Source organism: Apium graveolens, chromosome 6 (assembly GCF_009905375.1).
Source record: "Apium graveolens cultivar Ventura chromosome 6, ASM990537v1, whole genome shotgun sequence".
In the NCBI taxonomy this organism is placed as follows: domain Eukaryota; kingdom Viridiplantae; phylum Streptophyta; class Magnoliopsida; order Apiales; family Apiaceae; genus Apium; species Apium graveolens.
This window is the reverse complement of record NC_133652.1, coordinates 131,737,139-131,753,745: the sequence shown is the minus strand read 5'-3', so window position 1 is coordinate 131,753,745 and position 16,607 is coordinate 131,737,139. Positions and strand designations below refer to the sequence as shown.

Here is a 16,607-nt window from a genome sequence, read left to right as displayed (position 1 = left end):
ATTTATGTTAAATTCGATTTCTTTTATCAATTTAAACTTTAATTCATATTGAGTTCTATATCATCCCAATTTGTTATTTCGGACTAAATTAAATTTAAACAAACTAAATATAATTCTTAATATTTGGTTGATATATAATGTGACTCGGGGTAAGATAAAATAATAATACTATCAATCCTCCTAAAAATATTATACTAATAAATTTGGATAAACAAAATAATATATTTTATTTATCTAGAAAAAAAATATATTATACAATTTATTCATACTAACACAAAACTAAAATAAAAATACAATTCGACCAACAAAAAAACATATATACTAATTATTCAGTCTAAAACAAAATTATCTTATTGATCCGAAATTTAAAAATAAAATAAAATTAAACTAAAAATAATTAGTTTTATTTGGTCGGTGTATTGGGCATCGGGCTAAAATAAAATAATATAAATCATGATCCGAGATAAATCAGATTAATATTAGACTAAGTATTATTTGTATCTTATTCATGTGCAATAAAAAATCAAATTTTATTTAAAACCATAATTTTTCTTTTTAAAAACACTTAAAATTATTAATAAAACTATATCGTTCAATTAGTAATATTGTTTTTTTTTCAAATATCTTTTATAGAGTTATAGGTAATTTAAGTAATCACCATGCTAAAATAATAGTTTTTTAAGATACCAACATAATAGAGACATTATATTTTTACCCTCAATAAAATAATAATTTTATTATAATAATATTTCCCTCTTACTAATGTTATTACTTTAAATAAGTTTAAATATTGTAAAAATTTATGAACATATACGTTTATTTATATAATTATCATCATATCATTTAAAATTTTAAATGTCCAAAATTAAGAATTGAATTCAAGTATTTTTTTAAAAAAATTATGTAATATTTAAAAAAATCTGTGCCAGCTTGGTTTTAAGCTGGTATTACTTAACAAAAAAAGGATGAACATATAAACTTGCTTTGTCCTTTTCTTTACATTATACGTACATATGTCAGTCTTTGTTTTGTAAATCTACTACTATTTACTTGCATTACAAAACTCACTCTTTCTAAATTCACAACCACGGCTGGTAATTAAATTCAATACAACAATCTTTGTCCTCCTTGGCATTTAAGCATGTAAAGCAATGCCCTGTCAAATTTTACGAAGGACTGAAAAAGATAAATGTAACTCCAACAGAAAAAAAGGGGCAATTTCAAGATACAAGGTCACTTAACTTCTCCACAATCAGATGAAATTTGAAAGGACAGCTCTTGGTTACAAAAATCCTAGTAAATGCTACATCCATGTCAGAATTCTGGATCATCATGAAAATTTCGTGGTTCGGTTTCTAATCATAAACTACCGAGGTAGTTTTCATGGTCTCCATTACCAGCGCATGTAGCTTTCGTGCCTCAGAGGAAATGCATTCCCTATCAAACAGTGCTGATACAACTGCAACACCTTTTAAATTTTCCAATCCTAGTTCCATCACTGCACGAGCATTTGAGGGACCAATTCCCCCAATGGCAACCACTGGTAACTTAGATGCCAAACATACAGTATTAAGGCCATCTAAACCTATAGTTATATTGTTTGCTTTTGTATTGGTTGAGTACACGCCGCCGCTACCTATGTAATCAGCACCATTAACCCAGGCCTGATGAGCTTGTTCTGGTGTTTTGCAAGACACGCCAATGATCTTTCCAGGCCCAAGGAGAGAGCGGACAACATGTACAGGCATGTCAGACTGACCTACATGCACACCATCTGCATCACAAGCCAGGGCTATATCTATGCGGTCATTGATCAACAGAGGTACACCATGTGAACGGCAAACTTCCAGGCATTCTTTAGCTGCTTCCAGAAAGTTGCTCGTCTCAGTATCCTTTTCCCTGCAAATATTGAATAAAGCATTATAAAACATGAAACTCTGATAAATTTTAATTTAAGCACATATTTAGCATATCTATTCTGCTCCCTGTATTAAATCTGAATTATATTTGATAAGGAGAGACGGCAGATGAAAAGTTTTTAATCAATTAATCAAATAAATAACAATAATCTGAAGCTATAAGACCTCAGCTGTACTATGGTGGCACCACCCTCGATGGCAGCTTTAACAGCATCCGTGATCAAACGGCCCCATTTACTGTTCATCCTTGAGTCGGTCACGGCATACAAAAGGAGATCATCTGGATCAAATCTTGGTAGTCTACTTGAAATTTGAACATTCCATTTTAGCTTACACAGGTGGTCAAAAGGACCCTGAAGCCCATTTCCAATGAGGATATCTTTGCTATAATCCAGTGCAGTCTCAACATAATGTTTTGCAACCTACCAATATTTCATAACCAACAAATAAATTTACAGTCCACATGATGAGTAAACATAATGACAGGGCACACATGCATGGGTAAAACTAACAGATAATTGAAGAGCTGCAAATCAATATTTTAGATTATAGATGATGACACTTGCCTTAATTGTCTTAACAGAAGATATGACGCGTTTATCAACTATATATCTACTGCAATATTTCTATCATTCATATGACCTTAACTTTTAGGAAATACAACTCAAGACAAAGTACTAATGATGTCAAATTCATTAGCTATTCTTTATTTTGCCAATAAGAGATATGATCTACTTATAAATATAAATATATAGCTCACTGTGCAAAATATGTAAAATTGATATGCCACTCTTTATTTCGCCAGTAGGAGATATTATCTATTTATAAACATATAAACTATCCATTATAACTCATTGTGCAAAATTATCTTTAATAAAACATGTTTTTATGACTGCCGACGTAACTGAAACATGTACTGAAGCAAAATAACCCAAAATAGTAATGAATTCTACCTGCTGGAAATCAGAATTTATACGCACACTTACACACACACCTCACTTGCATGAAAGTAGACACTGAGCACATCTAATAATTTTGCTGAAAATATCATACTCCAGATATCAATACGATTAGTTACGGAATGTTATCTCGATCATACTAGACTGCCACTTTCTGCCTGTTCCTAATATGCAAGTTCAAATATATGGAAGCTCCTATTCTATTTTTTTTAAATAAGAAAAAGGGAAGAAAAAAAGAAACAATATGTTAATTTGTCTGAGTTTGTACGTCTTTCTTCTCTCCCATACAAATGACCATAAGAAAAAGCTTAGTAATCATTATATATAGCAAGACCTAGCGCACAATTGACTTGACGGTGTCCAGTAATCTTTGACTGACTCAGACATCACTAGTTTATGCTAAGCCCTTATTTAGATGAAAAAAATTAATTACCCTAACAGCTGGCAACATCTGGGAACCTTTTGCTAGTTCAGCTGCTATACATGAAGCCAAAGTACAACCAGTTCCATGACTATTTCGAGTTTGTATCCGTAAGGACCGGAATTCATAGAACTCCAAACCTAAATAAGACAATCAGATTGATGTGTGAGCAATAAAGGAAAAAAACAGAGAAGCACAACATCGATGGTCAAAGTAAGAATGGAGTATGTAACACACCATCAAAGAAAATATCAACAGCATCTGATGAAGCTGGGAGGTCACCCCCTTTAACAAGCACATTTCTAAAGGAAAATCAACAATTTATCAGTAACACCGCCTTCAAATAGTAAGCAGATACACAAGATAGGATTATACTCTATCTGAACAAGATAAAATAAAAGGAATTTAATTATTTATGGGTGTGCATATGATATTTCCATGGTCTTGTATTGCAGACAAATAAGGTCATTGTTGTAATAAAATTTTCTTCAACAATACTGCTGTCTTTGCCCTTGTAGTTTCTACAGGCCTCTCTATGGAACATAATACTTGAGTTGTGAATATTTAATTAGTATTTCTGTAACATAAAATAGCAATAGCAACTATATATATCACGTTAATAGTTGATGAACTTGACTTTCTTTTTCCTTTTCGAAATGTGATTCAAGTTATAATAATGACTAACAAGCATTTACTGCAAATCAAAACCATGCAATAAATTTAACATAAAGTGTTTTTTTACAAAACGAATATTCAGGAATATAACATGTAAAGAATAGTTTCAATCGTAACAACAAATGTTTTATATGAAGATATAAACATTTCTAATTAACCAACAAAGTATTGCATAGACAACATGACAAAGATCAAGTAATCTGATGACTGAACCCATAGGTGCCAGCTTGTTCCACGATATCCTAGAGATAGACTAGAATGTTTTCAACATCTAGATTTTAGGACAGTTGCAGTTTAAGGTATCCCAAGCATAAGTAAGAAATTGCAAATCAACTGTGAAAGCGTTTAAAGTTCTCCAACTCGTCTAAAGACCAATATTAAGACTTGGGCTGCTTTAAACGTTTAATATTAAAAAAATAGTCCACAAGGCAAGACCTAACCTTGGACCCATACTATGTATTGACTTTGCAGCAGAACGCATGTCAGACACAGTTTGCAGTTTAATGCCACCAAGTAATGCGGAAGCCTCTTTCAGATTAGGAGTTACTATATCAGCCATGGGAAGAAGCTGGTCCCTGTATATATGCCAAGAAACATGATTACTAAGTTTCTGACAAGTCAAATTTATATTCAATCATGAAAAAAAGAAGAGACTAAAATAATTTAATGCATTACAAGCCAATTCCTATCATTACAGTATAGACGCAAACACAGGTGCAGCGTAACATGAGATAAATGTTGTTCAAATACTGTCTCGATTTCAATAAAGATTTAGGAACAAGAGAATACCTTGACAGGTGATAATTAATCACACTCAGTCAACACACTCAGTCAAGAATTAAGAGTAAGACTTTGTTCAGATGTCATATTACAGTATGTAATCAATGTCACAAGAAAAAGATTGGACCTAAATGTAGAAATCCTGTACATTGCTTTATACACTAATGCAATGTGATATGATGTGATGACTGTTTAGACAGGATATATGGTGTACCAGACAGAAGTATAGGCATAAACTCGTTACAGTCAGGAGGTTGACGAAAACGATTTTTTTATAACTTAAGCTTCAAAAGAACACTTTTTTCCTCCCACAGGGGAAGGCTACCAAGAAGAGAATGTGTATCAAAATATAAAAATGTATGAATTTATTAGCATCTGGTCACTTATCAAGTTAACATAGAGCTATTTTTATGTGGAGAAGTAATATGGACCAGCAATATCGATTAACAATAAAGCTCTACCAAATTACTCTCTAAATAATAATAATAATAATGATATTTACTTCTGTCACGACCATTAAATTAGTTTTCCTGTGGGCAAAAATCTCTAAACATAACTTATTTGCCTTAAGCTCGTCTCAGAACAAAACAATAAAAATGGTACATGCCGACATGAGAAAGCATAGGCTAGGTGCTGGTATTTGGCAATTAAGCAGATATTTAGAACCATATTTATTTTCTTCTAAAATAACAAATCCTTATTCATGCCCAGGTACTGATTAGGCCATAGCACTCTTACCTAAATGTATCAAGAATAGAAGGACCAGCCAGCACATCACCACTAGTTGATACCATGACCGGGTCAACCACTAGAGCTGCCTTAAAAAATACATCCAAAATCAGCTCTGAATCTAAACAATTGTAACCAGAAAAATATAAATACCACATACCTTGAACTGGATATTGTTTCAAGCGGTCATTGAGCACTTTCACTATACCTACTGTGGGAAGCATGCCTGTTTTTACCTGATAAAATACCATATCAAATTTAAGGGGGTTGCATCTCAATTCTCAATTATTATTTTAGGTCACCCACACTTTCTATCAACTATTAACTGAGTCCACCAGAAATACGGATAACCCTCATTATCAGTCACTTTCTCCTATGGACCTTCACATGTACATGTTTGAACTATTGTTGCTTACTGTCTAAGCTACCCTATTTAAAATTTCCACTGTTTTTCCCACCTAAGCCAATCCATAATTTACTGTAACAAATTAATGGTCATAACATCCTAACAATCTGACAAACTCAGCTTAAAATGGCCACAGTATACCTTCCTACATCAGCTGACTTAGACAAGGTATTACATATTGCAAATTTTGAAAAATGCAACACTTCCTGTCATAGATTTAATGCTCACTGGTGCATGTCTGGGTGTAAATTATCAGATACAAAATATTTAGTTAATATCATATCACAGTTTCAATGTTTCGGAGAAAAACAATCCAACTTATCTACTGTAGAGTAATTTGACACACAAAACGTGAACACCTCAAAACAAATATATACATACACCATGAATCCATATTAATGATGATCAACTAAGAAGCAAAAATAATAGTGACTTACAACATCGACGTGCATGTCCGACAGAACAGATTGCAACTGTTGTGAAACAAATCTCTCCGGCACGAAGTTCACACCCTAATAAAGCAGAAATTCTCCAAAATAAGATAATAAATGATCCAACTCATCAATATAAAATAAATTATGCAGTCTTACCTGAACCCCAACAGTGTTCTGTGCGGTGACAGCAGTTATTACAGTAGTACAATACACTCCACGAGCAGCACAAGCTTTTAGATCAGCTTGGATTCCGGCACCAGCTCCTGAATCAGAGCCAGCAACAGTCAAAACATGAGGTACTCTTTGCTTAGAGCATCCACTCGTTACAGCGTTAGCCTCGTGAATTGCCTTGAGATTTAAGACCCCAGATGGCTGAAATTTTAGCATAAATACTTGCATCTGGCCTGGTAGGGAATATGACAAGATTAATTCAACTTAACTAGGCATTTACTCAAGTATATTAAACAAACATTATTTATGCAACATATCGGTCTTGAATGAGAACCTGCTTCGGTGAATCCACAATAATACAGAAGAACTGAAAAATGTGGTAATCGAGTCAACAAAATTAATTCGTAACTATAGAGTCCCCCATCTTTAAAATTTTATCTAATACCTCAATCCAGCTCGTAACACAAAATCAAAGTAATTATATCAGCTCCTAGTGGTGGTTTCTCATGCCAGGTCATGCTCGTAAATAATTAAACATGTCAACTTTGCGTCATTCTAAATATCATAATATTAGTACTATATAAGTTATTTAAAATGTATGATATTTCAGTAACCAAAAACTAAGGTTCAGGTCACACTAGACATAGCTAACTTCGAGTTTGACAAATATCGAAAAAGGGCTATCTGGGAATTGGATAATTTTCCATAGACATAAACAAAAAGGAAATATAGAACTGAGGATATATGCAATAATAATCTTGAAAGAAAGCTCTCGTTTTTTTAATTCTCACTAAGAATTCTTCCCTCCCCATTTAGCTAAGGTACATGAAATCAATATATAGAATTGTGATTGTAACATAAAAATGTAAAATTCAGAGTACTAAATAATCAAGTAATAATAACAGAAAAAGCTAAGGATCATTCAACACTGAAGAGCTATGTATCTCAAACATACTAATGGAGTAGCAAATATTAGAGCAGGTAATTATAGATATATGTATGTATGTATGTATGTGTATGTATTGAAAGAGTTTAGAGGGAACAGTGCAGTACCTTTTGTGGTCGCCGAGAGTAAAATATGTGTGTGTAAAAATCACTCTCAGCTTCTTGTTCTAAAGCCAGCCAACTCGATCAATCTCGTGTCGTGCCCTGAATAATGATCAATTTTATTTTACATTTTGCAATTTTACGAGGATTAAATAGAGAAGGGTTTTTCTTTTTTAAAACTATATTTTAGGAGAATTTATTAAAAATATAATTTTTTATAAAATTATTTACGACTCTTGAAAAGATTTACAAAAATACTGTCTTATTCTGAAAATATTTGTAAAAATAATAATAGGATTTTGAATTTTGCAAGTGCTTTAGGTTGCATTTAGGGTTGTATAGTATGTTGTATTTTCGGTTACAAATTATGTCACAAATATGGTTACAAATTTACAGAACGTATTTTCGCAAATATTTTTAAATTCAAGTTCAGGCATGTTTGTAAAATGGTTTCAAAATTGTAGAACATATTTTTAAAAATAAAATAAAAAGTGATAGTATTTTTATAAAAAAATTGTCAAATTTGGGTATTTATGAAAAACCCCTTTTTAATTTACTTTTTTGTACAAGTACTTTTTATAATTTTATTTTTCTAAAACTATGATTTTTTATTGTGAAATCTTTTAAGAGCTTATACTCCAAAATTAATGTAAATGCAGGAGGAATATTATTCTAATTTCATAATATATTTAAAAAAAATTACAATTCTGCCACTAAAAATACACTATGTACTCACGTATGCCCACCCATATACTTAGGGGCATTTTTCTCATTTTTTAATATACGTTTTTCAACAAAACTGAACATTATAAAGATAATTGTCTTAGATATTTATGCTTCAAATATTGTTTATTTAGTTATTACATATATTAGATGTTTAGTGATAGATTATTTATTAAAGAAAAGTATTATTATTATTATGTGGTTTATGTGTAAATTATGTGAATTAGTAAAGGAATATTTAAAAATAAATTATTCCGGTTTTCAAATTGATGATGTGAAAAATATGTGATGCGAAGAGTCTTAAGTGACTCTGTGATTATTTGAATAAGAGTATGTAAAGTTGTGCCAGCTCATGACCTTATGCCAACTCATGACCTTGTGCCAACTCAGGTGGAAATAAAGAATAAATTTCAGAAATTTGTTGATCAAATGGCCAGGTTTGATATGTCTAGTATGGAGCAAAGCATCAAGAACCTAAAGTAATCATTTGTGGCTCTACATGAAGTTGTCCAAAATTACATCACCAGTAACAATGACACCGGGGTCAAACTGGATCAACTGTATCAAGTTAGGTATGAACCTTCGGCTCTTTTGATATAGGGCATCAAAGAATTTGTTCAAACTACATTTGGTGTTTTTGTCACTTTCCCAACCTCCCATGTCAACATCCACTATTCTCCAAATTCAATCTCTTCAACAGCGAGTCTCCACTCTGCAAGCTTCAAATAATTCTCTTACAGCACAATTCTCTCAGCTCACAGCTCTGGTACAAAGTTAACGGAATGACATCAAGACCTTGGTAGACTCCCTCCCATAAGCATCTTCAAGTGCAAAACTCAGTATCATTAGGAGTTATCATGGGTGCTCCAAATATTTCGTTTCCTGCACTTCCTGAAGCTGTAAGGCCTGAACTTCCTACACCTCTCACCTTGCCTGCTACCAAGAATAAGGGGGAGATAGAGATTAGGTTGCTAAAATCATCTGTCCAGACTCAAATTACACAGGCCAAATCCAAAGCCAAGGAAACTGAATAGAAAGATGTTGGAGTAGAGAGGCTAATGAAAGTGGCTGAGGGACCTAGTCTAAGTAAAGAATTTGATAAATTGCTAAGGGCTCTCGGGGATTCTCTATCAAATAATTTCTTCACCTACAACAAAGCTTTGGACAAGACTATCAAATTTTATAAGGGTGATCATGGTGGTTACTAAGGATGGTTTCAAGAGAGAAAAATTATTGTCAATATAAATTACTCTTGTGTGGATAGATGCATGTCGATGTCCTTTAACTATCTCATAACAAGAAGGGCATCTGAATTGGACATCCTAATCAACAAGGTTAACAGGGTGATTCAAGAAGACACTCTCCTGCTTACTGAATTGAAAAAGACCAAAGAAGCTGATTTTCCATAAGCATATCTCCAATCAAGCAAGGGAGTGGCATACATATGTCCATTGCAAACACTCTTAAATTCCAAAGCAATGTGTGATGGAAAACAAGAAGCTGATAATGACTCTGGAAACAGATTTGAAGACAACGCAAAACAAGACTGTTAAAAATAAGGAAATGATCAAGATATTGGGGAGAGAGAGATGCTGAAACCAAGTTGCTTAAAACTCAAATCAACATTAAGGATAATTTGGATGATGATGAGCAGAAGAAAGATGATCAAAAATCTTCTGGCTCAAATCCAAGTCAATCCTCTAAGGCAAATGAGAAAAAAGAAGAGCAAAACTGACAAGAAGGATGATGGAAAAAGAAGTAGAAAAGGTGGAGAAGGGGATTTAAGGAAAAGAAATGTTCAAAAACTTCAAGTCAAGATTTAACCTACTCAAACCTTTAAGCCTGCAAGCTCAAACACTCAACCACCTTTAACCTCTAAGCCTAAACTTTTGTACAAACAAACTGCAAACACCTTACTCAAAATACCAATCACTTCTAGCAAAACCACCTTAAATAAAATCTCAAACCTACCTTCATTTAAGCCACCAATCAAGACTCATTTCAAGACTGTTGGAAGAAAACCAAATAAGCTGCAAGTTGGTGAGGGGATTATCTGGAATTGCTTTAACCAGACTGACTTTCTACCTTTAAACTGATGCATCACAAATGATGACTACTTTCAACAATTATCTGAAGAAATGGTCAGTTGAGTTATATCATTGAGAGAAGTCAGAATCTATTATCAGGATGGCTCATTCACTATACGTAGCAGGGAATTAATGGATACACTTTCAACCATATAATTTAAGAGGATGATTAGCTTAATGAAGGACAAGAACACAAGTACAAGGGTATAGAAGGTTGTGATGTGTGCATGGCTGAGAGAAAGGGATGAAAGAAATGCAAAAGCAAAGGCTAAAAAGGAAGAAAGGGACAGGAAGTATGCAGAAGAAATAGCTATGTTTGAACAAATATCAAATGAGCTCAAGGCAAAGGGGATGAATAGAATATCAAAAGATGGACATTTTTTAAATATAAAGATTGGCAGTTACTCAAGATTCAAAGTTAATTACCTCAATGGTTACAAACTGGATGATTGGATCAGACTGATAGAAGCCTTGAGAGGGACACAAATTATTGAAGAACTAAATATGATTATAAATCTCAAGGACCTCATTAGGAAAGAACCAGGCTATGAAGAATTCACCTAGTTTTTGTACTATTAAACTAATGTAATTAATCAATGTATAAATGTTAAAATTTGTCAAATATGTCAATTTTTCTTGTATTTTATTTTAGCTTGGGGTTAGTCTTGTTATCAGGTATTAATTTGTGATAAGCAATCTTCTTACAAATTGGGGAGATTGATGTGCAAGACATGCCTATACAATAACAAGACTAAGTCAAATTGACAGCCCTAAGATTTAGCTATATGATAGTCTAAATATGTATTATGTATTGTATTACTTGAGTATGTAAAAAGGTTAAAGATTGGACTAGAATATTTTTCTGTAAACAGTCTCATGCCTAAGAATAAACTCTGGAAGAAGATCAAACAAAGGTCATGCCTCAGAGAAAAGATGAAGAAGCTTGGAGTTGAATAAATCTGTTTTATGAAAAATGTTCTAGATCAAGATATCTATAAGTCACTGATCAAGTCATATATAGAAGTCATTTAAGAACTCTATAATAACTTATTGAGAAGTCCAAAATGGCTTATAGAGAAGTCTCAGAGATATCGACAAGTCAAATGAAGATGTGAAGATTGGAGATATCGACAAGTCAAAATATATATAGAGATCTCAGATATATTGACAAGTCATTTCTGCATATAGAGAACTCAGAGATATTGGAGATATCGACAAGTCAATTTCTCATTAAAGATCTCAGAGATATCAACAAGTTAAAATACATATAGAGATCTCATAGATATCGACAAGTCATTTCTACATGCAGAGATTTGGAGACCTCGACAACCCAAGTTTACTTATAAAGAACTCAGAGACCTCGACAAGTCAAAGACACTTATAGAGAACTCAGAGATCTCGATAAGCCATTATACCTATCAAGATATCACTTCTCTATAAAAACAAATTGGAGATCTCGATATGAACCTCAAGTACAGAATGCAGATAAGTTAAAGATTCAAGATTATCAATCAACAAATGATCTAATCACTTATATTGAAAATTCTACAAAAGCAGCTTGAAGAGTGCAAGATCAAGGACCAATATTGTTACGTGTTGATTCTCAATTATCAGAAGAAGCTCATGATCTGACTGTGTTTAGATATCATCAGTATTTGATGTGTTGTCAGGATTTGATACATCATCAACATTTGCATGTCATCAGCATCTGGAGGCAGTTAGCTAAGAAGATTTGTTCTGTTCCTTAGTTTGAGGAATAGATATCTATTACGTCTGGGTCATAGGACTTTATCTATTTAGTTAAAGATATGTATATGTTAGGTCCCAATGTGTTTGTAGAAGGGGGGGTTGAATACAAACAATACCGAATAATCGAATTTAGTGCAGAATAAAAAATTGAAACAAAATTCAAGTTAAATAAGAATATTATTAAACTTGAAAGGTGTTACAACAACGGTATCGATTACAAGGGATTAATCTCAAATTAATTATCACAAATCTAGAATAAATTCGACATAAACTTTTTCTATTTTTGCAATAAAAAGATTCAAATGTTAAACGCAATTTGAGATTAAGTTCTAGGGATTTTGATCCGCTAGATAGTTACACAAGAACAAGAGAATGATTTCTAGTTGTTTGGATTTAACTTTACTAACTAGAAATGTGATCTTGAATTTAGCAAATGAAAATGAAATGTTTTCTACGGCTGCTTTTCTTTTCTGTTCTTGAGTTGTTGATGGATGATTGTTGAGAGTCTGCTGCTTCTGTCTTTAAGTATTAATCAACAGAACTGAAATGAACTGGCATGACAATCGGCATGACAATCACTTGTACTCGGAAGACAATTGGTATGACTATCTCCTGAACTAGCATGACAATCAAACTGAACTGGAAAGACAATCCTCCTCCTGGTAGAACTTTCAGTATGACAATCGAATGAACTAGTATGACTTTCGGCAAGACTATTGAATGAAATGGTATGACTTTCGGTATGACAATTGATTGTCATACCAGTTCAAATAATTGTCTTGCTGAATTAAAACTGATTTTAATTCAATTATAATTCTGAAAATTCTTAATATTAATTCAGAATTAATTAATTCAATTAATCAATAAATTAATCTTTGCAGATTTAATTTATTTTCTTAATTAAATTATATGACTTAATTAATTAATAGAGAATTAATACTACTCTTCAACAGCAACCATTCTTCTGAAAATCTTCTGAAAATCACTGTCGATTATGAATCAATTCCACCACTTCAATGTTGACACTCGATGTACTGTCTGGTTCATGAGTGACTAACTTCCGTGACGTTTCTTCATGTCTTGACTTTGATAACTTGATTTTCTTCAGATTAAATCCCTGTAATTCTCTGATACCCTGACAAGATCTCTGTCACTTGATTAAATCCACAATCTTGATTTATATCACTAAGGCTTGATCAATTTCTTGAACTTCTTCCAGTGAATTAATTCCTCAAGTCGGTAGATGAACATTATTTTGGAATCTTTTGACAGATGTTACTTTGCGAGATCTCTTTGACGGTAGATCCACTATTTACTTGTTACATTCTTATTTGAGTTGAGTTAAATCCTCGAATAAACAAATAGGCTATGACATATGTCTTTCAGTATCAATTTTGGTTAGTTTTTGATAATGCACATCTTAGATTGATTAGCATCAGCTGTGTATTATATAAACACAGTTTAGGTCATCACATAGTGAATTAACTTGAGCATTGTACGACCTAGCAGCTCTCAAGAACATCAGTATTTCTTGAGAGAGTTTGTAACAGTTTTTATCATAAATATAAAGAACTGATATATTTTTAATACTTTTTTGAAACATTTATACAATTGTATCCAACCCCCCTTAAATAATTGTATCATTACTGGGCAATAATTGGTATCAGAGCGGACTGATAATTTACTATCAAAGATGATCTAAACATGTCTCTAAACAAGTATGAAAGTATCAAAATCCCCATTCTGAAAAAGGCTGAATATCCTACATGGAAGGTGAAGATGCTAATGCACTTGGAAGCTACAAATCCATACTACCTCGACGTAATTAATCATGTACCTTACAAGCCAACAAAATTGGTACCTGCAACTCCTACTGTTGATGAACATCTTCAGCTGAAGGAGAAGAGTGAGTGGACACCAAAAGAGAAAGTCGTTGTGCTGAAGGATGCAAATGTAAGAAATATTTTACATAACAGTCTTGATTCTGTGATGTCAAACAGGGTTATAGCATATAAGACTGCCAAAGAGATCTGGGATGCTCTTGAGACTCAATGCCAAGGAACCACAGCCATCAAGAAAAATAGAAGGGCTATTTTAGTTCAAGAATATGAACATTTCGAGGCAAAGACTGATGAAAGTCTTACAGACATCTATGAAAGGTTTCTCACTTTGCTCAACGACCTATCTTTGGTGGAAAAGGTGTACGATCTTGAAGATTCAAACACCAAGTTTCTGAGAGATTTGAATGAGGAATGGGAGACACAGACCTCAATCATACGACACCAGTATGATTTTGAAAAAAGTCACTCTGAATGAAATCTATAGCATGCTGAAGACTCATGACTTGGAGGTTCAGCAAAGGAAATAGGGGAAAAGCAACAAGGCAAAATCAGCTGCCTTAAAAGTGAATGCTAAAGCTTCAAAAGATAAGACAGTTGAAGCTACAAGGAAAAAGAACTATCTTCCAGAATCAGATACTGATGACTCATCATCAAATCCTAATTATGACACTGATTCTGAAACTGATGAGAACATGACAGATTCTGATGTCATGCTGATGACTGCTGTGATGGTTAAGGGTTTCAAAAGGAGGCAATTCAGGAAGTCTCAGAAGAATAGAAACTTTAGGAATAAGTTTACTGGAGGAGAAAGGAAGTCCTCTGGAAGAAGAGAAGGAAAGGATTTGAAAGCTGGAAAGGTTGAAAGGTCAAAGATCAAGTGCTACAACCGTGATGAACGTGGTCACTTTGCTACTGAATGCAGAAAGGCAATGAATGACAAAGGGAAGAACAAAGCCTTGATCACATCAAGCAAGGATTGGATGGATTCTACTGACTCTGAAAAAGAAGGAACAAACTATGCATTGATGGCAAGTTTTGATAATCCTGCTTCTCCTGATTCCAAGGTATCAACATCCTTATTTTCTTTCGATACTGAGGATATATCTGAATTGAAATCTATTCCTAAGTCTCTGCATGGAAATTTTAAGAATAAGACTCTAGAGAATAATAGACTGTTAACTGAAATTGAGATCTTAAAATCTAGGAATGATCAGTTAGAGTCTGACTTAACAAATCAGATTGAATTTCAAAAAGAGTGTGAAAAAGCTAAATATACAGTAAAGATACTTGAGGCTAGATACCATATGTTGGAAAAGGATTTAGAAAATGAGAGAAAACCCCTTAAAGCCTGGACTAATTCAGGAAAAAAGGTTCATGAGATGATCTCTAAGAAAAACTGGAAAGAATGTCTTGGCTATAAAGATGGAATTAAAGATGTTGACACTGAAAATGAAATTACCCTTAAGACTCCTGTTAAGTTTATTTCCTCAGAAGCTAATGAACCCAAATCTACTTTTGAGAAGGGTTCAACCTCTACATATCAGGAAAAGAAAGTAAATGTTAAAACTCAAGGAGAGGAAAACAAGGAAACCGTTAAGACTGTTAAGAAAGAAAAGAATATAGGACTTTTGTTTAAAGGACAATTGAAAAAGAAACTATCTGAAGTTACTGATAAACCTCAGAAAAAAAATCCAAAAAGAAACATGAATGGTAACAAGGTATTTCTAAAGACTCTAACTATAAGGTTGTTCCTAATGCTCCTAGAAAAACTTCTTTTAACTGTGGTAATACTAATCATCTTGCTATTGATTGCAGGAGGAGTAAGAAAAAGAAAATTACTATTCCTGAGTCTGAAGTTAGGGGTAGATTAGTCTCTTACAAACCACAAAATCCTTGTTTGCATTGTTGTAGCAATTTCATTCAATTTACACTTGTAGTCCTTATCATAAGTTGTATCACAATTTCTATGAACCATTGCCGAAATTCAATAAAACTGCTTATGTGTTTAATACTTCCAGTTCTACTAAATCTACTTCTGATAAGATAAATTCTGTTAAAGAAAAACTTTCAGAAATGATTCTGAGTCACAGAAACTTAAGTTGTTCAAAACAAGGGCCCAACAAGTGTGGGTACTTCAAAATCCTTCTAATTAATCATCTTTCTGATTGCAGGGTAACAGGAAAAACATTCTTGTCTTAGACAGTGGATGTTCAGGATATATGACTGGAAATAAAACCATGTTGTCAGAATTTGAGAGGAAGGTTGGCCCAGATGTATCTTATGGGGATGGAAACATATGACACACTCTGGGATATGGCAACTTGATAATTTGAAAGGTTGTAATAGAGAATATGGCTTTGGTGGAAGGACTGAAACACAACCTACTGAGCATCAGTCAGATCACTAACAAAGGTTATCATGTGGTGTTCTATGATTCTCACTGTGAAGTTGTTCACATCGAGATAAAGAAAATTGCCTTAAAAGGATACATACATGGTAACATATATGAAGCAAGGCTGCATGAAAGTCTTGAGAAGGAAGCTACTCACCTTATCTCTAAGGTATCAGTAGATTAAAGTTGGAATTGGAACAAGAAGCTCTCACATCTCGACTTCAATTCTATCAATGAACTTGCCAAGAAAGAGCTAGTAAGAGGATTACCAAAC

The 16,607-nt window shown here is 33.2% G+C and overlaps 1 protein-coding gene across 2 annotated transcripts; it reads right to left on the bottom strand.

The window, feature by feature from the left end:
• Window positions 1-1,055: 1,055 nt before the first annotated feature.
• LOC141667074 (thiamine biosynthetic bifunctional enzyme TH1, chloroplastic-like) lies at window positions 1,056-7,649 on the bottom strand. Of its 2 annotated transcripts, none has more exons than XM_074473424.1 (10): window positions 7,548-7,649; window positions 6,480-6,727; window positions 6,327-6,401; window positions 5,644-5,719; window positions 5,493-5,568; window positions 4,415-4,549; window positions 3,537-3,601; window positions 3,312-3,439; window positions 2,085-2,341; window positions 1,056-1,899 (listed from the first exon to the last, which is right to left on the bottom strand). In XM_074473424.1, exons 2-10 carry the CDS (start codon window positions 6,720-6,722, stop codon window positions 1,356-1,358), a joined length of 1,599 nt encoding a protein of 532 aa, XP_074329525.1. In that variant the 5' UTR covers window positions 6,723-6,727; window positions 7,548-7,649; the 3' UTR covers window positions 1,056-1,355. The 2 variants fall into 2 exon arrangements, with proteins under 2 accessions (XP_074329525.1, XP_074329526.1); XM_074473425.1 differs by lacking the exon at window positions 7,548-7,649 and adding an exon at window positions 6,829-7,492.
• Window positions 7,650-16,607: the final 8,958 nt, after the last annotated feature.

Coding starts and splice junctions, on each gene's coding strand:
- LOC141667074 (XM_074473424.1), bottom strand. CDS start 6,722: ATGCAAGTATTTATGCTAAAATTTCAGCCATCTGGGGTCTTAAATCTC. Junction 6,402..6,479: donor AGAACACTGTTGGGGTTCAG/GTAAGACTGCAT, acceptor CTGCTTTATTAG/GGTGTGAACTTCGTGCCGGA. Junction 2,342..3,311: donor AGATGTTGCCAGCTGTTAGG/GTAATTAATTTT, acceptor AAATATTGGTAG/GTTGCAAAACATTATGTTGA.